At 33.1% G+C, this 22,614-nt stretch overlaps 3 protein-coding genes across 3 annotated transcripts in view; 1 reads left to right on the top strand and 2 right to left on the bottom strand.

The window, feature by feature from the left end:
* Nucleotides 1–9,436, bottom strand: part of LOC125841468 (hsp70-Hsp90 organizing protein 3-like) — a 72,274-nt gene extending 62,838 nt beyond the window's left edge. The window contains exons 1-2 of the mRNA XM_049520605.1: nucleotides 8,680–9,436; nucleotides 2,518–2,572 (exon numbers count right to left, since the gene is read on the bottom strand). Coding sequence (XP_049376562.1) covers nucleotides 2,518–2,572; nucleotides 8,680–9,408 — 784 coding nt within the window. The 5' untranslated portion in view covers nucleotides 9,409–9,436. The remainder of the gene's footprint in view (nucleotides 1–2,517; nucleotides 2,573–8,679) is intronic.
* Nucleotides 9,437–11,109: 1,673 nt separating this feature from the next.
* On the top strand, nucleotides 11,110–15,247 carry LOC125841477 (uncharacterized). The gene is made up of 2 exons (XM_049520624.1): nucleotides 11,110–11,187; nucleotides 14,209–15,247. Exon 2 carries the CDS (start codon nucleotides 14,230–14,232, stop codon nucleotides 15,139–15,141), a length of 912 nt encoding a protein of 303 aa, XP_049376581.1. The 5' UTR covers nucleotides 11,110–11,187; nucleotides 14,209–14,229; the 3' UTR covers nucleotides 15,142–15,247.
* A 1,790-nt stretch (nucleotides 15,248–17,037) lies between these two features.
* LOC125841487 (auxin-responsive protein SAUR36-like) lies at nucleotides 17,038–17,747 on the bottom strand. Its single transcript, XM_049520636.1, has one exon. It carries the CDS (start codon nucleotides 17,659–17,661, stop codon nucleotides 17,152–17,154), a length of 510 nt encoding a protein of 169 aa, XP_049376593.1. The 5' UTR covers nucleotides 17,662–17,747; the 3' UTR covers nucleotides 17,038–17,151.
* Between the last annotated feature and the right edge of the window lie 4,867 nt (nucleotides 17,748–22,614).

The following is a 22,614-nucleotide window of genomic DNA, read 5'->3' as shown; positions in this document are numbered from 1 at the left end:
TATATTTTAATTATGATTTATAGTACTTTTAAATATAACGTATAGTGTGTTTGTAGGCTCTTATTAGATTGAAAAAATATTTTAAATTAGTAATTATTGTAATTAATAGTGTATATTACGTAATTTTCAAATTTGTAATAAATTTTTTTAAATATTAAGTCTAATAATTTATAGTATCTTAAATGTAATCTTTGAATACATATAAATTAAAAAAAGAAATAAGACAAATAAATTATAAATTGAATAATTGACATTTTCAAATATTAATTTACCACAAAATGAAAGTGAAGGAAGAAGTTGTGAGGCAAAAATAAAGAGAAATTATTTGAAAAGGTGTCAAATAGACAGGAAAACGGGCCCATATGCATTGAATAGTTGGCAGCCATTGAATGGGTCACTAATACACGTGGCAGCGTGTGCATTTCACGCTTTTGGCTCCAAAAATCGCGTGTTTATTTATTTAAAGGTAGGATAGTTAAAGTGCCTATTTGTGCATTATGAAAGTTGGAGGTCAAAGTTAAAATTTGAAGCCAAATTTAGGGGCCAATATATGTATTATGCCATTAAGAAAGGATACAACTAAGAAAAAGCCGTAACAGCAAGAGAGGTACCTTTCTCACGCTCCTCATCAGCTACTTGTGGATCGAAATACTCTTGTTGTTCCAATTCTTTCTTCACCTTCTCAGCCTCATTGAGTTTTTTCAGTGTCTCAGGGTTACGATGTTCAGTAAGAGCTTTCTGGAAAGTTTCAATTGCAGGTTCATAATCCTTTGAAATTTTTGCCATCTTCACAAGGGCAGTTCCCTTTCGAGTCAGAGCCCTTGCAATCATCTTATAGTCTGATCTGAGTTCCCTCCCCCTTTCAACAGCTTTGTCACAATCTTTCATGCAATCCTCATACCGAAATTAAGACAAACTAAAATAAGGAAGAGCTCTGATGGACTATTCATGACTTGAATAAAACCCATGCAGAAGGATACACAAGTTTATCATAGCACCACATCAGCAGAATGATAGGGTCTAAGCGCTAACCATGCCATAGTGGAAAAAGAGGATCAAATGAAATGCAATTATACATCACAACAGAGATGGAAACAAATCCTAAACAAAACAATTAACTCATATGCTTACTCGGAAACTCCTTTTCCTCTGCCCTGAACTTGTCTTCTTTTAATAAACTAGTAGTGGTCTTAGATGATCACAAATCACCAAGTAGAACTTGTTACATTTTCTCCTAAAGTTAGTTTTAAGCTCATTTCAAAGTATATTAAACAAAAATAGATAGACAAGCCAGAACAAACGAGACTTGACCAAAAAAATCAATTAGTAAACTACTAATCCTTTTACAGAATTCATCGACATTTCATTTATTTTTCATGCAGTAGCATCTAGATTACTGCACTACCAAAAAACTAATTTAATTAGAAAAGGCACATATATTCCTTTTTAGTTTTTAATGCACAACCAAAAAAGTAACTGAATTACAATGCACAATACATTGGACAGGGAGTTATTCCTTTTTAATTTCAGTCTCCGACTCTAGCCCTCTGTTCATATTTTTACTCTACCCAGTTTTCTTCTTATTTTACAATCTGCAATAAAATCTAATTATGCAAACATACTCTTGGGTTCTACCTATTTTCTTATCGGTGCTCTTCATAGCTACTTCGAAAGATAGTAGCACAAAAAGACAAATAAGAGAGCTCATTACCACTATCTTTATGTATCCAGCAATTCCTTTATCAATGAGAAAAGCAACAAACTTTTCTAGAAGTAGCAAATTTATACGAGCTTAGCATTCTATATGAGCTCACATTACCAGTTCCAAGCCAAATTAAATCTAGAGGAGAGTCACACATAGTCTTGCCCCGCTAAAACTAGTCAATTCATAATTGCATTGGGACCTAATCTCCTAGGAATATATTGCTTGAACATAACTAGTTTGTTTGAGGTATAGTAGTTGTTGTGTCAAATACGCAGCATTAGAATAGCAAGATTTCTTCAAACAGATCATCATCATGCTCAAAATAAGGAAATAAGAAAAACAATCAACTACCAAGGGTTTGACTAGTAGTTAATCAAGTGAGTTAAAACCATGAGGTCTCAAGTTCAAAACTCATGTGAGGCAAAAAAAACTACTCCCTCAATTCCATTTCAATTTATTTATCTTACTTTTCTTTTTAGCCCGTTTCAAAGTTCTTTATTTCTTAAACTCCATGTCAAGTAGAAGATTTCTTAAACTCCATGTCAAGTAGAAGAAACCAGACAAACAAATTGAGAAGTGTGAACGTTGGCCTGGATACCACGGTTAGCAAACAAACAACCAAAAAACAAGGAACTCCATAAACATACATTATATTATAACAGAGTAAAGAGTTCTACGTTATACCTTTCCCATCTCCAAGAACACAGCAGCGCGGTTAGTAAGAAAAGAAACATCAGCATCATCCAGCTCAATTGCCTTACTATAAAGCTGAACTGCATTCTCAAAATCCTTCTTCTTATACGCCATATTACCCGCCTCCTTCTCCTTCAGCGCCAACACTTTCCTCTCCTTCAACTCCTTCTCCTCCTNATACGCCGCATTACCTGCCTCCTTCTCCTTCAGCGCCAACAATATCCTCTCCTTCAACTCCTTCTCCACCTCCGACACTTCCACTGGTTCGGGCTGAGGTACGGGTTGTGCCTTGTACCCGGCCCGTTTCTCCTCTTTTACGGGCTCATTCTCTGCCCGTCTTTTCCTCTCAGGTGAACCTCCCGTCATCTTCACACCCTCCTCCGGCGTCCTAGTATCCCATTTCATCCCTAACAAAACTCCAAACGCTTGCATTACTCTCTGATCCTTCATATAAAAATCCAAATTGTTAGGGTTCTTCTGTATATCCTGCATCATTCTTACAAAATCTGGTTGTTGCAAATACGTTCGGGTCCTCGGGTCACTTGTCAACTTAGCCCACATCTCCGGCCCGGAAAATGCATCACCAAACGAACTACTCGGACCTCGACCCTGACCCGACTGAGCATCTGAAAGCCCGCATTTCAACACTTCATTATTAGGATCAATTTTCAAACCCTTTCTATACGCTAAAACAGCGTCGTTATAGTTCTTCAAACCTAAATAAGCAGCGCCAACCCGAGAATAACCTTTAGACCAATCCGCTTTCAGTTCAACGGTTTTCTCAGCGTCAATTAAGGCTTCGGAGAACTTTCTCAAGGAAGCGTAAGCTGCTGATCGGTTAGAGTAGAGAACGTGATTGTTAGGAGAGAGATTGATTGCTTCAGTGAAGTGGCGCACGGCGTCGGTGAAGTTACCGGCTGCGAATGCAGCGTTGCCTTTGGACTTAGCTTCGGTGGCGGCGGCGGCGGCCATTGTTGTTTTTCTCCGGCGAGTTGTTGTTGGTTTGTTGTTCTTCTAGAGAATTCGTTGTAACTGCACAGAAAGAGGATGAATTAGGGGCTTATATAGGGTACCGGAGGTGGGGGGGAGGGGGTTGAAGGAGGGAATTGGCGGCACATTTTAGGAGTACATTTTTAAAAAATAAAAAATAAATCTACACAAATAGCCATATATTCAAATATATTAAATTCTAAGTTGTGTAGTACTACTAGATTTTGTTGCCCGTGCTATGCACGGGCTCAATAACATAAATGGTATGTTTTGGGGCTAATAACGAAGTTTTTGAAACGATTGTTTGCATGGATAAAGGAATAAGTTTTTTATCACAAACTTGTACTTTCTTTGACGCTATTCAAGGCAGAATAAGACTACCCACATACAACATTTTTGAACAATTTTATGTTGTCAATTATCACGATTTAATTTTAAGAATCAGTCAATTTTTTTTTCTGTTTTTTTAATAAATATTTTAAGTTGTCAATTATCACAATTTATTGTATTTTATACATAATTTTTAACGATAGATTAATTTCAAGAATCAATCGAATTTTTTTAAATGTATTTATTTTTGAAATATTTTATGATGTCAATTATCATGATTTATAGTATTTTTACGATAGATTAACTTCAAGAATCAATGGAATTTTTTGTATCTTTTTCAAAACATATTTTATGTTGTCAATTATCATGATTTATAGTATTTTTACGCAATTTTTAAATATAAAAAATTTAAAAAAATAAGACAAATAAATTAAAATGGACTTGATATGTTATTTTTGTTGTCTCAATTTATGTGACACAAATGAAATTTGGAGAGTCATTGAATATTATATATTATACTTGGGCATAAACTCTCTTACGCACGGGCCCAATAACTATTATTTTTTGTCCTAATGTATGTGACACAGATAAAATATAGTGAGTTATTTAAATTTAATATGATTTTTAAATATTTTAAGTTGTTAATAATGTAATTTATAATATTTTTACGTAATTTGTAAATACTTAATATATATTACTCCACTTGTCTCAATGTATGTAGCATAGACAAAATTTCAAGAGTTAATCAAATGTTGTTAATTGTTAAGATTTACAATACATTTTACGTAGTTTTCAGTAATTTGACATTAAATAATACATATTACTATTTGTCTCATTTTATGTGACATTGATAGATTAATTTTAAGAATCAGTCAATTTCTTTTTTTGTGCATTTTTAATAAATATTTTAAGTTGTCTATTATCACGATTTATTGTATTTTATACATAAATTTTAACGATAGATTAATTTCAAGAATCCATCGAAATTTTTTATATGTATATTTTTTTAAAATATTTTATATTGTCAATTATCATGATTTATAGTATTTTTACGATAGATTAACTTCAAGAATCAATGCAATTTTTTGTATCTTTTTCAAAACATATTTTATGTTGTCAATTATCATGATTTATAGTATTTTTACGCAATTTGTAAATATAAAAAAAAAATTAAGACAAATATATTAAAATGGACGCAATATATGCTATTTTTGTTGTCTCAATTTATGTGACACAAATGAAATTTGAAGAGTCATCCAAATTTGCAATTTTTTAAAATTTTTTTTTTTTTAAGTTATTAATTATTGTGATTTATAATATTTTTATGTAACTTTCAAATAACTTCCTAATTTATGTGATATGGATAAAATTACAAAATTAACCCTTTTAAAATGTCTTCCAGATATTTTAAGTTGTTAATTATTATTATTTTTAATACTTTTTTGGTAATTTTAAAATGATATATGTTATTTTTTCTGTCTCAATATATGTGATCCGGATAGAATTTGGAGAGTCAACCTATTTTATGGTAGAATTTTAAATATTAAATATTTTAAGTCATTTGTAAATGATTTATTATATTATATTATATTATATTATATTATATATATATTATATTTATTTTCTACTATATAATAAGAGGGAGTTTATGTATATATTATATTATATATTATATAAACTCCCTTAGAAAATAAATATATATTATATAGTAGAAAAAATGATTTATTATATTATATTATTATATTATGTATTATATAGGGAGTTTATGATGGGACATTCTTATATATAAGTAGAATTTGTTATTTACTTATATATCTAGTTATGATTTGTTTATTCTAGTCTAGAATTTGTTATTTACTTATATATCTAGTTATGATTTGTTTATTCTAGTCTTGATATCAGATGATGTGTTGGTATTAAGAAGGAAGATATATTCTGACCCCAAAAGAAAGCTTTTCTGTTTCACAAAGCTACCAAGCTTTGTTGGGAACTCTGCCAAAATTGCAAGATGCCGATTTAATATGGAGTACAGTAATGCTATCCAAGTAGCGGCGCATTATAGTTTGGTTGGCATAACAAGAAAGGTTGCTCACAAAGGAAAATGTTAGTATATAGGGATAAGGGTCTTGAAAAATATTTTAACTTTAGTCGGATTTGTTGTTGCGATACTAAACTTTCATAAGGACCTATTACCTTCCTAGACTATTTAATACCGTATTTTTTACCTCCTGAACTATTTAATAGTGTATTTTAAAGGTATATATGCGTCCACGTGGACACATTACTAGTTATAATTTTGTATTATTTTTTATGTCCACATGGGCAAATATATATGTTTAAAATACGGTATTAAATAGTCTAGGGAGGTAATAGATCCTCGTGAAAGTTTAGTATCGCAACAACAAATTCGATCAAAGTTAAGATATTTTTCAGACCCTTATCCCTAATATATATACCTAAACATTTCCATTGATACCAAACAATGTTTGCTTATATGAGGAGGATTAAGAAAGACATATAATTACACATGTTTGCAGAATGTCGATATGTATATATATGAAGTCAGGAGCAAATTGAGTAGCTGGCTAGGGATACTAATAATACAATGTAAATGAGTGTATAGCACACTCCAATGGATCAAGAGAAAAGGTAGAAGCACTACCAAAAGGAGATAGTAGTAGCAGTATGGGGGACAATGATCTACTACAGTACAAGAGTGTACGGCCAAAATATGCGATTACACAAATATAGAAGAAAATACGTGAGAGGAGTGGTGGAGCCACCTTATTGCTAGGGGGTTCGATTGAACCCTCTTCGGTGAAAAATTATATTATTTATATATGGTTAAAATTATTTTTTAGGTATATATTGCAGACTTCGAACCCCCTTCGACTACTCCGTGTGTTTATTTCTTCAAATTTCAAACCCCCTTATTAAAGATCCTGGCTTCGCCACTGCGTGAGAGAGTATACATGTTACAAAGTACAAAGAGAGTTCATAGATGTCAAAGGTNCTCTTGTTGTTCCAATTCTTTCTTTGCCTTCTCAGCCTCATTGAGTTTTTTCAGTGTCTCAGGGTTACGATGTTCAGTAAGAGCTTTCTGGAAAGTTTCAATTGCAAGTTCATAATCCTTTGAAATTTTTGCCATCTTCACAAGGGCAGTTCCCTTTCGAGTCAGAGCCCTAGCAATCATCTTATAGTCTGATCTGAGCTCCCTCCCCCTTTCAACAGCTTTGTCACAATCTTTCATGCAATCCTCATACTGAAATTAAGACAAACTAAAATAAGGAAGAGCTCTGATGGACTATTCATGACTTGAATAAAACCCATGCAGAAGGATACACAAGTTTACCATAGCACCACATCAGCGGAATGATACATTTAGGGTCTAAACGCTAATCATGCCATAGTGGAAAAAAAAGGATCAAATGAAATGCAATTATACATCGCAACAGAGATGGAAACAAATCCTAAACAAAACAATTAACTCATATGCTTACTCGGAAACTCCTCTTCCTCCGCCCTGAACTTGTCTTCCCCTATCTTAATAAACTAGTAGTGGTCTTAGATGATCACAAATCACCAAGTAGAACTTGTTACATTTTCTCCTAAACTTAATTTTAAGCTCATTTCAAAGTATATTAAACAAAAATAGATAGACAAGCCAGAACAAACGAGACCTGACCAAAAAAATCAATTAGTAAACTACTAATCCTTTTACAGAGTTCATCGACATTCCATTTATTTTTCATGGAATAGCATCTAGATTACTGCACTACCAAAAAAGTAATTTAATTAGAAAAGGCACATATATTGGACAAGTAGGTAGTCCTTTTTAGTTTTTAATGCACAACCAAAAAAGTAACTGAATTACAATGCACAATATATTGGACGGAGAGTTATTCCATTCTAATTTCAGTCTCCTACTCTCTATCCCTCTGTTCATATTTTTACTCAACCCAGTTTTCCTCTTATTTTACAATCTGCAATAAAATCTAATTATGCAAGCATGCTCTTGGGATCTACCTCTTTTCTATTCAGTGCTCTTCATAGCTACTTCGAAAGAGAGAAGCACAAAAAGACAAATAAGAGAGCTCTTTACCACTATCTTTATGTATCCAGCAATTCCTTTATCAATGAGAAAAGCAACAAACTTTTCTTGAAGTATCAAATTTATACGAGCTTAGCATTCTATATGAGCTCACATTACCAGTGCCAAGCCCGAAGTAAATCTAGATGAGAGTCACACATAGTCTTGCCCCGCTAAAACTAGTCAATTCATAATTGCATTGGGACCTAATCTCCTAGGAATATATTGCTTGAACATAACTAGTTTGTTTGAGGCATAGTAGTTGTGTCAAATACGCAGCATTAGAATAGCAGGATTTCTTCAAACAGGTCATCATCATGCTCAAAATAAGGAAATAAGAAAAACAATCAACTACCAAGGGTTTGACTAGTAGTTAATCAAGTGAGTTAAAACCACGAGGTCTTAGGTTCGAAACTCATGTGAGGCAAAAAAAACTACTCCCTCAATTCCATTTCAATTTATTTATCTTACTTTTCTTTTTAGCCCGTTTCAAAGTTCTTTATTTCTTAAACTTCATGTCAAGTAGAAGATTTCTTAAACTCCACGTCAAGTAGAAGAAACCAGACAAACAAATTGAGAAGTGTGAATGTTGACCTAGATACCACGGTTAGCAAACAAACAAATAAAAAACAAGGAACTCCATAAACATACATTATATTATAACAGAGTAAAGAGTTCTGCGTTATACCTTTCCCATCTCCAAGAACACAGCAGCACGGTTAGTAAGAAAAGAAATATCAGCTTCATCCAGCTCAATTGCCTTAGTATAAAGCTGAACAGCATTCTCAAAATCCTTCTTCTTATACGCCGCATTACCTGCCTCCTTCTCCTTCAGCGCCAACAATATCCTCTCCTTCAACTCCTTCTCCACCTCCGACACTTCCACTGGTTCGGGCTGAGGTACGGGTTGTGCCTTGTACCCGGCCCGTTTCTCCTCTTTTACGGGCTCATTCTCTGCCCGTCTTTTCCTCTCAGGTGAACCTCCCGTCATCTTCACACCCTCCTCCGGCGTCCTAGTATCCCATTTCATCCCTAACAAAACTCCAAACGCTTGCATTACTCTCTGATCCTTCATATAAAAATCCAAATTGTTAGGGTTCTTCTGTATATCCTGCATCATTCTTACAAAATCTGGTTGTTGCAAATACGTTCGGGTCCTCGGGTCACTTGTCAACTTAGCCCACATCTCCGGCCCGGAAAATGCATCACCAAACGAACTACTCGGACCTCTACCTCGACCCTGACCCGACTGAGCATCCGAAAGCCCGGATTTCAACACTTCATTATTAGGATCAATTTTCAAACCCTTTCTATACGCTAAAACGGCGTCGTTATAGTTATTCAAACCTACATAAGCAGCGCCAACCCGAGAATAACCTTTAGACCAATCCGGTTTCAGTTCAACGGTTTTCTCAGCGTCAATTAAGGCTTCGGAGAATTTGTTCAAGGAAGCGTAAGCTGCTGATCGGTTAGAGTAGAGAACGTGATTGTTAGGGGAGAGATTGATTGCTTCAGTGAAGTGTCGCACGGCGTCGGTGAAGTTACCGGCTGCGAATGCAGCGTTGCCTTGGGACTTAGCTTCGTCGGCGGCGGCGGCCATTGTTGTTTTTCTCCGGCGAGTTGTTGGTTTGTTCGTTAGAGAATTCGTTGTAACTGCACGGAAAGAAGATGAATTAGGGGCTTATATAGGGAGGTGGGGGGGTAGGGGGTGAAAGATGGAATTCACGGCACATTTTAGGAGTACACTTTAAAAAAAAAAATCTACACAAAAAGGCTGTATATTCAAATATTTACTTTGTTTTGATTTATATGATATAATTTTTTTTCATATATTATGTTTAATGAACTAAAATAATAATAGGAATTCTAAGTTGTGTAGTATTTTATTTACTTATTTCTAGTTACGATTTATTTTTCTTAGTCTTGATATCAAATGACGTGTTGGTATTAAGAAGGAAGGTATATTCTGACCCGAAAAGGAAGCTATTCTATTTCACAAAGCTACCAAGCTTTGCAGGGAACTTTGCCTAAAATGCAACAAGTCGATTTAATATGGAGTGCAGTAATGCTATCTAAGTAGCGGATTGTAGTCTGGTTGGCATAACAAGAAAGGTTGCTCACAAAGGAAAGGTTAGTACACCTAAACATTTCCATTGATACCAAACAATGTTGCAAATGTGAGGAGGACTAAGAAGAGACACAATTACACCTGTTTGCAGAATGTTGATATGTATATGAAGTCAGGAGCAAATTGAGTAGTTGGCTAGGGATAACAATATAATGTTAATGAGTGTATAACACACTTCGATGGATCAAAAGAAGAAGGTGGAAGCACTTCCAAAAGGAGATAATAGCACCAGTATAGGGGACAATGATCTACTACACGTCGCAGACAAGGAATTTTACCAAAATATGCGATTACACAAATATAGAAGAAAATACGTGAGAGAGTATACATGTTACAAAGTACAAAGAGAGTTCATAGATGTCAAAGGTTGATTTTGCAACTTAGGTAATTAAATGTTTGTTTTCTCGAGATCTAGTGGTTATGAGGTATCCTTCCTAGAAGGTGGCTGAAAACACTAGAGGCTCCTTAGGGTGTAATATTTGTTTGGTATGGTAATATTTCACATTTTATCACCAAAAAAAAGAGAGAGAAATAATAAAATTTAAGACTCTTTAAGTTTACAAATAAAAAGCAGAAAATAGTCCTTGTCTTTCAATATGTTAAGTAGCAAAAAAATAAAATAAAATGGTCGCAACACAAAATTAGCAACGCACAAGTAATGTGTTATACGATATAATTTAGTTCCTATAAAATTTATAACGATAAAGGAATAAGTTCGTTTTAAGAACCAACAAAGTTACACTTGTTGTATGCAAATTAAATACTCCCTCCATTTCATTTGTGAGGCAATGTAAATTCATTAAGAAAAATATACAAGAACATAATTTAAACTATGTTTTTCATTATTACCTTTTTGTTTATTCTCAAGTTATTCTTAAAAAGATAGTCATTACTTAAAATGTAAAACTTCATTAAAGGGAAAAACAAATATGAAAAAAAATTAAGACATTTATCTTGAACTTTATACAATAAAAAAAGATCCAAAATTAACTTATTATGGAATAGAAGAAGTAATACACAATTTATTTCTGACAAAGTAGAGTAGTTAAGAGCCCATAATACAAAAATTTAAGTAGTTAAGAGCCCATAATACAAAAGCCCATAATATTGGCCCACCCAGACCCATTAGCATCTTCTTCCTCCTGCAAGATGCATTTTCACAAAAAAAAATTAAGAAAAGAAAAAAAAGCTCGCATCGCCAAACAGCACCCACCTCTGTCAAAATCTTGAAACAGTGGACGGAATCGAATTGTATGTATTCCTTTTTCTTCTTACTCTCTCTGTAATTTTACGAAACCCCTTTTTTTCCCCATTGATTTTCATTGAATATCGTCTGAGTTATACTTAATTGTTTTGAGCTGTTTTCAGAGCATTTTAAGGCATATTTTTTTTGAGGTTAACTTGATTTTGAACTCTTAAACTTGGATGAATCGCTTCCTCTTTGTATTTTGTTAGCACCCAAAATTACAATTTTATTGATTGATTTTTAATCTAATACTCCCTCTGTCCCAATTTAGTTTGATTGAGTGCAGAGTTTATGGAATAAAGAAGAGATTTTAAAATTTTGTGGTCTTAAATTTGCCACATAAAAGGTTGAAAGTGGAAATCTTACTAAATATAGAAAGAGACATATTTTTTAGACAAACCAAAAAGGAAAGTAAGATACTTAAATTGGGACGCGGAGTACTATTTTCTATTTCATTCCTGTAATTTGTTGTTCATTGATGGGTTTTAGAGTTATGTTTCTTGCTATTTGCTGAATTAGCAATATCCTCTTATATGTGTTATTAGGAATATGATTACTGAACTCTTTGTGTGATTTTTTGAAAGGGTTCGAATTTGTAGACACCATAATTAACCTTTTTGTAATTAGTTGAAGTGTGCCGAAGCTAGCCTGGACACCATAGTTATAAGAAAAAAGATGAATTTTTGAAAATGTACAATAGATCAAATTCATTTCTGTGATTCTCCTTTGGTCGCTTTATTGATCTAGGAATAACATTTAAGAATCAGTGTATTTGGAATGGTGTTGCAAAGATCGTAATTTTTTTAGGAATGTCACCTGCCCTTGTATGTGATTTTGTAGGGTTCTGTTAGTTTTATAACTATGGGTAACGGCACGTAAGATGATTTTGTTAGTAGATTACACGTTTTTTTTTTTTTTTTTCAATAAAAATCACACCTTTTCATTTTACTTATATAATCTAACAAAAAAAAATTGAATCCCACTACCAGTGATCTAAGCAAGTTGTACACCATGTTTTTACTATAACAACAGAATATTTTTGACAAAGCTTAGTTCAGCTAGCTGCACTTCTGAGGTCAACCCTTGGTTCTCTGTCTAGTACCAACACTGGAAGGACGAGTAAGACTGTAGGGGTCGTTTGGTTGGGAACAAGTTATCCCAGGATAACTTTATCCCGAGGTTAGCTATCCTGGGATAACTTATCCCATCACTATGATATAAATGGTGGGAGAAGTTATCCCAAACATGACAACCAAACAAGATACAAAAATTTTATCCCATCACTATTTTCTTATCCCATCATAAGCAAACTTTAAAGCCTTGCCTTTCCAAGGCTGATCAACTAGTCAGCCCCTAATGAAATGCCTGGAAATAGCAGCTACATGCTTGAACTGATGTCAGAGAACTACTTACTATTCACTTCAGAGTGATGAACGTAGTCACTATAAATGTATTGGAGCACTAAGTGTTGAGCATTAAGCTTTGCTTTCTTTTTTACAGTTCTGCCTGGTCTCTCCATTAATGTTTCAAAAAATGTTCTTAATTTTTTTTTAGAAGGAATAGTTGAGAAGTAGTCTACCTAGCGTTGGCCGTTGAGCCAATACATTTTAAACTTTCTTAGAACAGAATTTGCATTTCATCTTGTGTCCTCTAACTCTATTAAACTTACTCATTTTCGTCATCTTTAGAATTAATATTATTCATAGTGTTGCTACATTGCTTAAAGTGTCGGAGCAATGCGAAATGATGGTTTACAATTCTAATAATGTGAAATGAAGCAATTTGGAAGAGACACAGTAAGTCATAAAGCGATCCAAGCCAGAACCAGTCACTTCTTTGAATGTGACTTTAGAGATGAAAAGAGAAAGTAAAGGGAGGAGACGTTTTACTGTTTTAGTACCTGTGTAATAGGACTTCTATCCAATAGGGCCTTTTGCTACATTTGTACTCAGACTCCTCTCTTTGTTGTCTTCTTCTTCATCTTATTTTTCTAGTTTGGAATGGCTCTTCTATTTTTCTGTATCTCTGTATCTACTGTATCTACTGCGTTGCTTTTAACTTTGTTTTCTTTTATAATGACTTTTTGTTCTTTTAATGTGTGGCCCTTCTCTTCTCTGCTTCAAGCCTATTTTTCCTTTTTTCATTTTTTTCTTCTACTATCGATTGTTTTTTATTCTTTCTTGTCTGCTCTTTATTTCATTATATATCTGATTCTTGATTTATAAGAAGATAAGCAATGACAGTTGCAACTTAAGTTGATATTAGTGCAGTGGGCAAAGCAATCAAATATGAATATTGACCGCTGCAAATCTATTATTTTCTTCGTGATGAACTGAAAACAAAAATCAGTCTTACAATTGAACTTATCTTTCTGTAAAATTACTTAAACTAAATGATGCCTAGTTTAGTTGTTAGAATTTTTATTGTACTTGTGACCTATTAGATGTTGAATTCATAATCTTAATATCATTTTTTTATGTTATAAGTATGCATTCTTTTTTCTAAAATAACATAGCTTTGAATGGGAAGGTTTACGTTTCAATCTGTTTCCTCATAACCGATTTAACCTACCCATACAGAATCCAATCTATTTGTCTTTCAGCTGTGCACTTCAGTAGTGAAAGGTTGACAATAATCTTTAATATATCATATTCATTTCTCAAGCGAGAAACAAGAAATAATGCTGAATCCTGTTTGTTGTCCACCATCTATTGGTAAACAAAAATTTTCAAAACGAAAGAGGTTTTCCAGAACTTCTTGGAACATTGTATCAGAACAAGGTGTCCAAAAGCACATATGTCTTGTCATATCCGTGTATTATGTCCTCCATGTCAAGCCAAGTTAATTTGTATGTATGAGGATAGGTACTCGATCCATTCTATTTATCCTTCCATTTTGTTTTCTGTTATTGAAAAAGGATATGGCTGTCTTAAGTTTCCCTGTTCCAATGCATTCCCTAGCATCAGTAGTTTCATCTGCAGTTAATGCTATGTTGTTGATTTCTACACTCATGTTTGTGACTGTAGGAAACCACTCTTGGGATTGAAATGAATGGTGCTTCCTCGTCCGGTGGTATAAGAGGTGCTTTATCCTATTGTGTGCAGCAAGTACGACGTTATGATTATCACCACTACCTATGCCTTCTTGAACTTCCAGCAAACATGCGGAAGGCTGCATTTGCACTCCGAGCTTTTAATGTCGAGACATCCCGAGCTATGGATGTTGCATCTGATCCCAAAATTGGTCTTATGCGCTTGCTGTGGTGGCAAGAAGCTTTGGACAAGATCTATTCAAACAAGGTAATTGAGCATCCAGTAGCTCAGGCCCTCACTTCTGTGGTATCTGAACACAAGGTTAGCAAAAGTTGGCTGAAACGAGCTGTGGAAGCCCGAATAAATGATGCGAATAGAGAAAATAATGATATTCCACAAACTGTTGAAGAATTGGAGCGATATGCTGAGGACACAACATCAACTATTCTGTACTCTACACTTCAAGCAGGTGGTATTAAATCCACAGCAGCAGACCATGCTGCTTCACATATTGGTAAGGCAAGTGGACTCCTTTTGTTGCTTAAATCACTGCCATACCATGCTAGTCGAAACCATCAGTTTTCATATATACCAGCCAAGGTGGCTGAGAAACATGGATTGTTGGTTCACCAAAGTGGTCAGTCAGAGATCAAAAAGGACTCGCGTGAGGCCCTTTGTGATGCAGTTTTTGAAATGGCATCTGTAGCTAATGCACATCTGCAGAAGGCTCGACAATTGGCCGAAAGTGTGCCAGCTGGAGCTCGTCCTGTGCTTTTGCCTGCCATGCCTGCCCAAGTCATTTTAGATTCTTTGGCTCGGGTGCAGTTTGATGTGTATGATCCACGGCTGGCACAAGGAATCTTAGGGGCTCCTCCGTTGTTGTTTCAGTTGAAACTGAAATGGTATTCGTGGAGGGGAAAATATTGACATTACCCATTTTCATTCCTTTATAGAGTGTGTGTGTCGCTAACCACTGACTGACATGAGTAATTGAATCCTTACATGAATAAATTGATGATTCTTTGGTTGATCCTGCTGGTGTTTCGTCCATACACGGAAAGAGAAGAGCATAAGCTACACGTGTTTGGATAAATTTCCGCTAGTACTTTGTCATCTGCTTTTCGAGTTTGTTTTGACTATATTGCTCGAAGTGCTCGGTTTTGTCTGAGCAACATAGCCAGAAAAATCGCAAGAAGCAATCGGATATTATTTGGTAAGTCATGTCTATTATCTATATCATCTCTATAATCTTCATCTTAGTTTAGGAGTTATGAACACCGGCAAGTGTAATGCATGATGACTTTGAATCTAATTTGACTCCAGAGCTAGCTCATGATACGAGAATTTCCCAAGACCATACAAGGAGACCAGTTCTACATCTCACAAACCAATGTGACTAAATGTCTGGTGCTGTAGACACCTAGTTTGAAAAGGCATGTAAGGTCCAATTATGGATAATGCATGTCAAAGTTTGTACAACTACTTCCTGTTAATCAAGAATTTTTTACTAGTAAAGAACTGTGATCTTCACTGTTTTTTTTTTTCTGGATAACTTGGTGTCCGGGTCAGCTTGTGTGCTTCCCGACTAACTTTATCGGATGCCTATTACCTCCCAGTTCCCACCAACAACAATATTTGGTAACTCTATCAAGACTAGGATAGATGGAAAAGAAATTACCTAATGTTTTTATCTCTACCGGAACTTGAACATGAAACTTTGAACATGAGACTTAGATGTTTACTATTGAGAAGCAAGACTATTCAAAAGTGAAGTATAATTATTTTTTTTAAAATGTATTTATTCTTGTCATTGTCATGTAGCATACTAGTGGTGAATTATAAGAACAGAATAAGCAGACATAAAATAAGTTAAAAATTATATATGCCCATGTTATTTCGTGATTAAGTAATTGACCGCTTGAATTGGATATCTTTATTAGTGAAAAGCATTAAAACTTCTACGATTCTTTTTTTCCATTCTTATCTGTCTTTTAGCATATTTGTGGTCGATAATTAAGGTGGAGTCTAGTGATCAATGAAATAGTCAAAAGTCGTTGGAAACAAACATACACCATGAGTATTTTCCATGCACACCTAAGTTTTAGTAGACTGAATTATCGATTGGGTGCATATATTGGTTGGAGAGATGGTTTACTCGGTGAAATAATTAAGACAAGTAATATGGTTATAGGGACGGTATTACTGTATTAAGTATGAATTCAGATGAACTTAATAGCTTTTACTTAAATCTTGTGTTGATGTTTCGTTTAATTTATAATCTTACTAAGAAAGTTATTAGTATATTATCCTACTACGTTTTAATTTTTAGCCATCATTTGTATATATAACAATTATGTTAAACGACTCTTCAAATATTTTATCCTAAAGATATAACAATATGTATTTGAAGAATTTAAGAGTTCCAACATATACTCTTGTACAAATAAATTTTTTTATGAAAAGAGCAAATACAATAACTAAATTACATCCTCTCAAAGTCGACATCCTTTTTCCAAATGCGATAAAAGAAACTAACAGACTGATTACTAAATAAATATATACAAATTCCGACATAATCAAATAGTCAAAGATGAATCTAAAAAGAAGTGAATGTAATACATTACTTTCTTCAAATACACATAAGTTAAAAAAATTATACTTTTAAATTTTGAATTCGCTTCTAATTGACCATAGCTTCGCCTCCACAACAACTTCCACGGCCACTAGTTGGCAGCAATTCTTTACTTTCTTCTACGCAAATAAGTTAAAAATGTACTTTCAAATCTAAGATTCACCCCTAATCACAACTCACCCGTACTTTCGCCTTTCACAACAACTTTTACCGCCACCCATGACGGGAATTCATTACTTTCTACTACACTCATAACATATTAAAACAGTGTACTTCTAGATCTTAGATTCAATTCTGATCACAACTCACCAGTACTTATACCTCCAGCTCCGCCTTTCGCGACAACTCCCACCACCACCCGTGGCTGCGATTCTCGATTGAACGTTCTCGAATTCAGATATCCGACAAGGGATTTGGATCCCACCCGAATGATTGAACCCATAAACCATTTCAGCCTCTCTCAACAAATCAACAAACAAAGGATGATTAAAGTAAATCACAGGCACTAAAACTCTACATGCAACATCTTCTTTTTCACCAACATACACAGCCAAATGACCCTTTGGTATTTGGTTCTGATCCATCAATTCTGATCCGACCCGAATATAACCCGACCCGGGTTTCACAAAATTTACACTTTTAACCCCATGCTTCAACAAATTTCCAAAATTACATAGCTTTGAAATTGCTTTTGTTGCACAATTGGAAGATCCCAAACGTTTGTAGCTGATTTTACCCTTTTTTCTCCTATGAATAAACAATTTGAAAACTCTCACAAGTCTCCTTCCAAGCCTAAATCCTCTAACTTTCATCATTTTTTTTCGATAATCGAATCGATAAATAAACTATAAGTGTTTGTTGTCAAATCAAAATACCTTTTTATACTGTCACTCTATAAGAACTGACGCTTTCTAACTCTGAAGATCTTTGCCTGAGATCAAAAGTCCCAACTTTTTTTTTGATGGAGACAGAATAATCTATATCATCTCTGACGTTTTTTACCTTTTTATGATGATCTTTACCTCGAGATAAAAAGTACTTTATCTTCTTTGAACTTCACTATGAGAACTGGCGCTTTCTAACTCTCTAAGAAAATCTTCGCCCCAAGATAAAAAGTATCAAAACTTTTCTTTGACTAAAACATGTAACATGGGAATTCCTTACTGTGTCTCAATATGAGAACTGACGCTTTCTGACTCTCTATGAAGATTTTCGCCCGGAGATCAAAAGAAATAACAAAAAAAAGTATTTGTTGAATTCTTGAAATTGGCTATAATGCCATAGAGGATTTCAAGAACTTGTAACTGACATTGCTAGGGGTGATTTTTGGTCATATTTTGAAAATTGAAATGGAGTTTATAATATTGCTAAAACTAGTGTTGTTTGTTTGTGTTTTTAATTGTTGGGATAGTTTGGCTTTTTTGTAGAGTACAAATGATGATGACAAAGACCAACACTAACTATAAATGGGACAAAAAAGTACAGCAAGTACTTAGAGAATCATTATAATAAACTTTGATTTGTTTTGAATTGAGACGTAATTATAGTTGTCTGAGAGATAATTCAAACAAAAGAAAAATAGTAATTACTTAAGAATATAATGTAGTGTATGAACTTGTTCTTTTCATAATCAGAATTCTCGGGTTGAGTTCTAGGTACGGAAGATTTCTTGATAGGGAACGTTTCTTTTCAAATGGGATTGTATGCGACACGAATCTGAATTAATCAAACTTCAATACGAATATTGAATATCGAATAAGAAATCATATTATATGGGTGGGGTGGGGTTGGGGGAGTAGTGTTTAGCACAAACAAGGTGAGACTTGATCAAAATTGTTTGACTTTTGAGTTTTTATGTTACTTATAAGGAAAAATAAAATAATATGGGATACAATCTATGCCTTTTAGACTTCTTAAAAATACTGTTAGATATATGTCAATTGAATCCTTTTGAAATAGTACATTTTGAAGAAGTCAATATATGTGCATTATTTTTAGAGAATACGAATAACATAAAAAATAATTACTAGTAATTTCTTTAATGTCAATTAAAATCTATACGAAATATCATATGTAGTGTGACTCAAGTCCAGATCGAATGAATTATTTTTATAACATTACAACCCTCTCTTTCTCTCTTGTTTAACTCAAGTTGTTCTATTTATATGACAGTTAAAATAACTTGTTTCAAGAAGATTATACCTCCATTAGTATATGTAACGTTCATAAATTTTTTGATTGATAAAAGTAAAAACAATTTAGAATCATACTTACTATATCTAGTAATACTGATGAATTTAATTCTTACCTTCCTCATTTTTTAATTAAAATAATAATAAATAGAAATATGTGGAGCAAAAAAAGGGAAGTCAGATAAATTGAAGTTGTGAAATCTTGGCTATATGGAGTTTCAAGGGTCAGTAATTNTTATTGGACTTTTAAAAAAAAATTGAATATGACTAATTCTTATAACAGAAAAGTTGGAATAATTTTTTTAAATAATGTGAGTGGGAATTTTTTTATGTTTTATTAAAAAAAAATGCCACGTAGGTCCATTAGACGTTTTATTTAGGATACTTCAAGTGGTACGGAACTTTTAATATATTTTTTTAACTTATTCGTCCTTTTCAATTTCTTGGTACGAATTTTGCCAACTTTGTACGATTTTTTTTTTTCATTAAGCTGTGGACAGGGGTGGAGCCAGCCCTCTGTCAGGGGTTCATCCGAATCCTATTCAGCGAAAAATATTACTATTTATATATGATTAAAATTATTTTTTTAGGTATATATAGTAGATGTCGAACTCCTCAGTTAGTTCGTGTGTTTAGTTCTTCAACTTTTGAATCCCTTTATTCAAAATTCTAGTTCCACCACTGGTTGTGGATACATTTGTTATAGTGATACACTCAATCATATTAGTAATTTTGGTTTATATTTTTTATGAACTAATGAAATTGCAAGAATTATCATTTAGATAAGTTAGTTTTTAATTTTTGTTCTTCAACAATCAAATTTATATCTAGTACAATATATGTTCCTTCAAGGAGAAAAGTCATGTGAGGCATAGCTTGTGGAAATTATAATGCCAGAAATTATAAAAATGGGATCATTTGCACTTTTGCCCTTATTTTGTGCTAATTTTTAATTTTTGTGTTCAAGATAAATAATTTTCTGATAACGCGTCTGTATATATATATATATATATACCAAAAGTTAATTCAAATTTAGAGTTTCTTTAATTTCTTGATTATAATAACTCTTAATTATTTAAATTTGCGTCGGTTTGCTTCACGGGTGTCATTAGCAAAGGATAATTATTCATTTTGTCGCATGTATAATTATTTGTTGTCTACTAGAAAATGGTATACTTAAAATGTATAATTTGCCTATTTTATGAATTTGAATTTGTTACTTGACGGAGTTATCCTAATCGGACTGTTCTGATCGGATTAAGTATTAATTAACATTACAATCCATTAGGTAAGAAGTTTCCATCAATTAATTAACAAGCTAATTAATTAATAAGTTGATTTTAGAGGGGAATCAATGTAAAAAATTGATTCTAAGTTGACCTTGTTTAGAATCTTTTATTATTTATTGTAAAAAAAAGATTTATTTTTTAAATTTTTTTTTAGACGTTTGATAATATTTCTTAACATGTAAATTGATAAATTTAAGACGTTATACGATGTTTAAAGAAATATCAACCTCCATAGTTTAAAAAATTAACCACAGTCAATATAAAAACTTATGAAAGTGGATATTTTTCGAAAAAATAATATCTAAAAATGGATAATGGATGCTATTTTTATCTTCTTAAGTTAAAGGCTTAAGCCAATCGAAAGAATTTGTATTTTTGTAAGTATTTTAGATAATTCTGGGGCTATTTTTTAAATAATGGTGCTTTAAAGTGATTATAACTCTACTTAGGCTTGTGGCTTTAAGCCCACACTAGTCTAGTTCTACTAACCGGCCCACTTATGTAGCCCAAGACCAATCCATTTAGGTGCAACTGAGATAATAGAAAATTTTATTCAAATTTTGATAGTATTCGGAGCTAATTACATCCTATATCTACTCTTTCAAAATTACAAAATTCCTTAAATTTGGTGGAATCCGAATACATCCAAAAACGTCCCGATACATCACGTTTCGATTTCAAATATATCGCTCAACGTCCCTATACATCACGACTCGATTTCGGATACATCACTCAATATTCCGATACATTGCGTAAAGTGATGTATTACGTCCCAATACATCGCGTATATAGTGATGTATCTGAGAATAGGAGAGAGTAGATATTTTTGTAATTTTATCGAATGGTAGGGAAATTTAGAAAATATGATAAAATAAGTTGTGTATTTAGGTAATTTAAATTTTCGTCGGTTATATCTTATGGTTATGCCGTTATGGGCGTGTAGTAAGCACGGGCAAGTTTTCATCTATTTGTTTGAGAAATTTTCTTTTTATCTCCCCAAAAAAATGGATTCAAAAGTATTTGATTTAGGTTTTTTTATTTGTGTGAGATAGAAAAAACCTCACACAACTAGAGTTTAGTTATATGAAGCACGTATAAAATTTATCGTGAATAATAAACTTCATTAAATCGCTAATATTTTTTCTTCATCAATTGTCAAGTATTCATTTTGAAGTCGATTAATAAACTATTTCATACTTCAGGAATCGAATGTAAAACCTCTTAGAGGTCGTTTGGCGTGAAGGAAAAGAATAAATAGTTCTATGATATAAATTTGGTGTCTTGTTTGGAATAACTTATCCCACAATTTATATCATAACAATGAAATCATGAGACAAGTTATCTTATATATATGGTGGATAAATTATTTCAGGATAATTAATTATGGAATAACTTGTTTCCACCAAATGGCCCCTTATAAGGGACTATTCATTCTCTCATCAATTAAATCAATTAGTTAGCTTTTGGCTGATGTCTTGTCCCTCTCTTGACTCCAAGATCCAAATTTTGTTTCTATTTTCATCAAATAGTAGTAATAAAGTCAACAAACATTATTGCCTCTTTGTACTTTTTTCTTCATCTTATCTCTATGTAAATTTTGGTTATATTTGAAAGGATTTTTCAGCAGCCATTATGGACCTTTTTTATGATCAATTTGTCTCTATCTCTTTTTCCAATGTTGTTTTAATGTCATAGGCAAAATATAGGGAATGAGTCTAATACTGCAAAAAAGATTTCATTTTGGATCTTGTAGTTGTTAGAGTTTCTTGGCTAATTATGCAAACAAATGGTGTGTAATGAGTGCATTGGTTGGAGATATATATGTAATTTCTTGGTATCAAGGAGTGTCACATCATCGCGTCTATATTTTTCTTTCCAATACATTAGTGAATAAGCTTGCGGTTTTCACAAATGAAGTTAGAAAAGAATAAAACATATGCAGAACCTGTCTCCGCTTTTGTGAAATTGAAGGAATGATAGATTCTTAGCTCTAAAAAAGTGTAAACAAAATAAGATACGTAAAAAATAAATATAACGATTACAAAGCAACGAATAGTAGTAAAAGCTAAAGATTAAGATAGTATGAATACCAGATAAGAGTAATTAATAATTAAGGAGAAGATGAGAGTATGCGACTAAAACCCCTCCTCTTCCACATAGTACTAGGAGACTCGGCTACGTATTGATACCTCTTGAAATTTGTTAATATCAAATGCCCACACATCCTAGGTCCTTATTGATACCTCCATCACACCTCTTCTTCACATATTTGAATTATTTCAATCAT

The sequence above is a fragment of the Solanum stenotomum genome, chromosome 10 (genome assembly GCF_019186545.1).
Source record: "Solanum stenotomum isolate F172 chromosome 10, ASM1918654v1, whole genome shotgun sequence".
NCBI classification, from domain to species: domain Eukaryota; kingdom Viridiplantae; phylum Streptophyta; class Magnoliopsida; order Solanales; family Solanaceae; genus Solanum; species Solanum stenotomum.
Note: the sequence above shows the minus strand (reverse complement) of the source record. Positions and strands in the feature narration are given on the sequence as shown.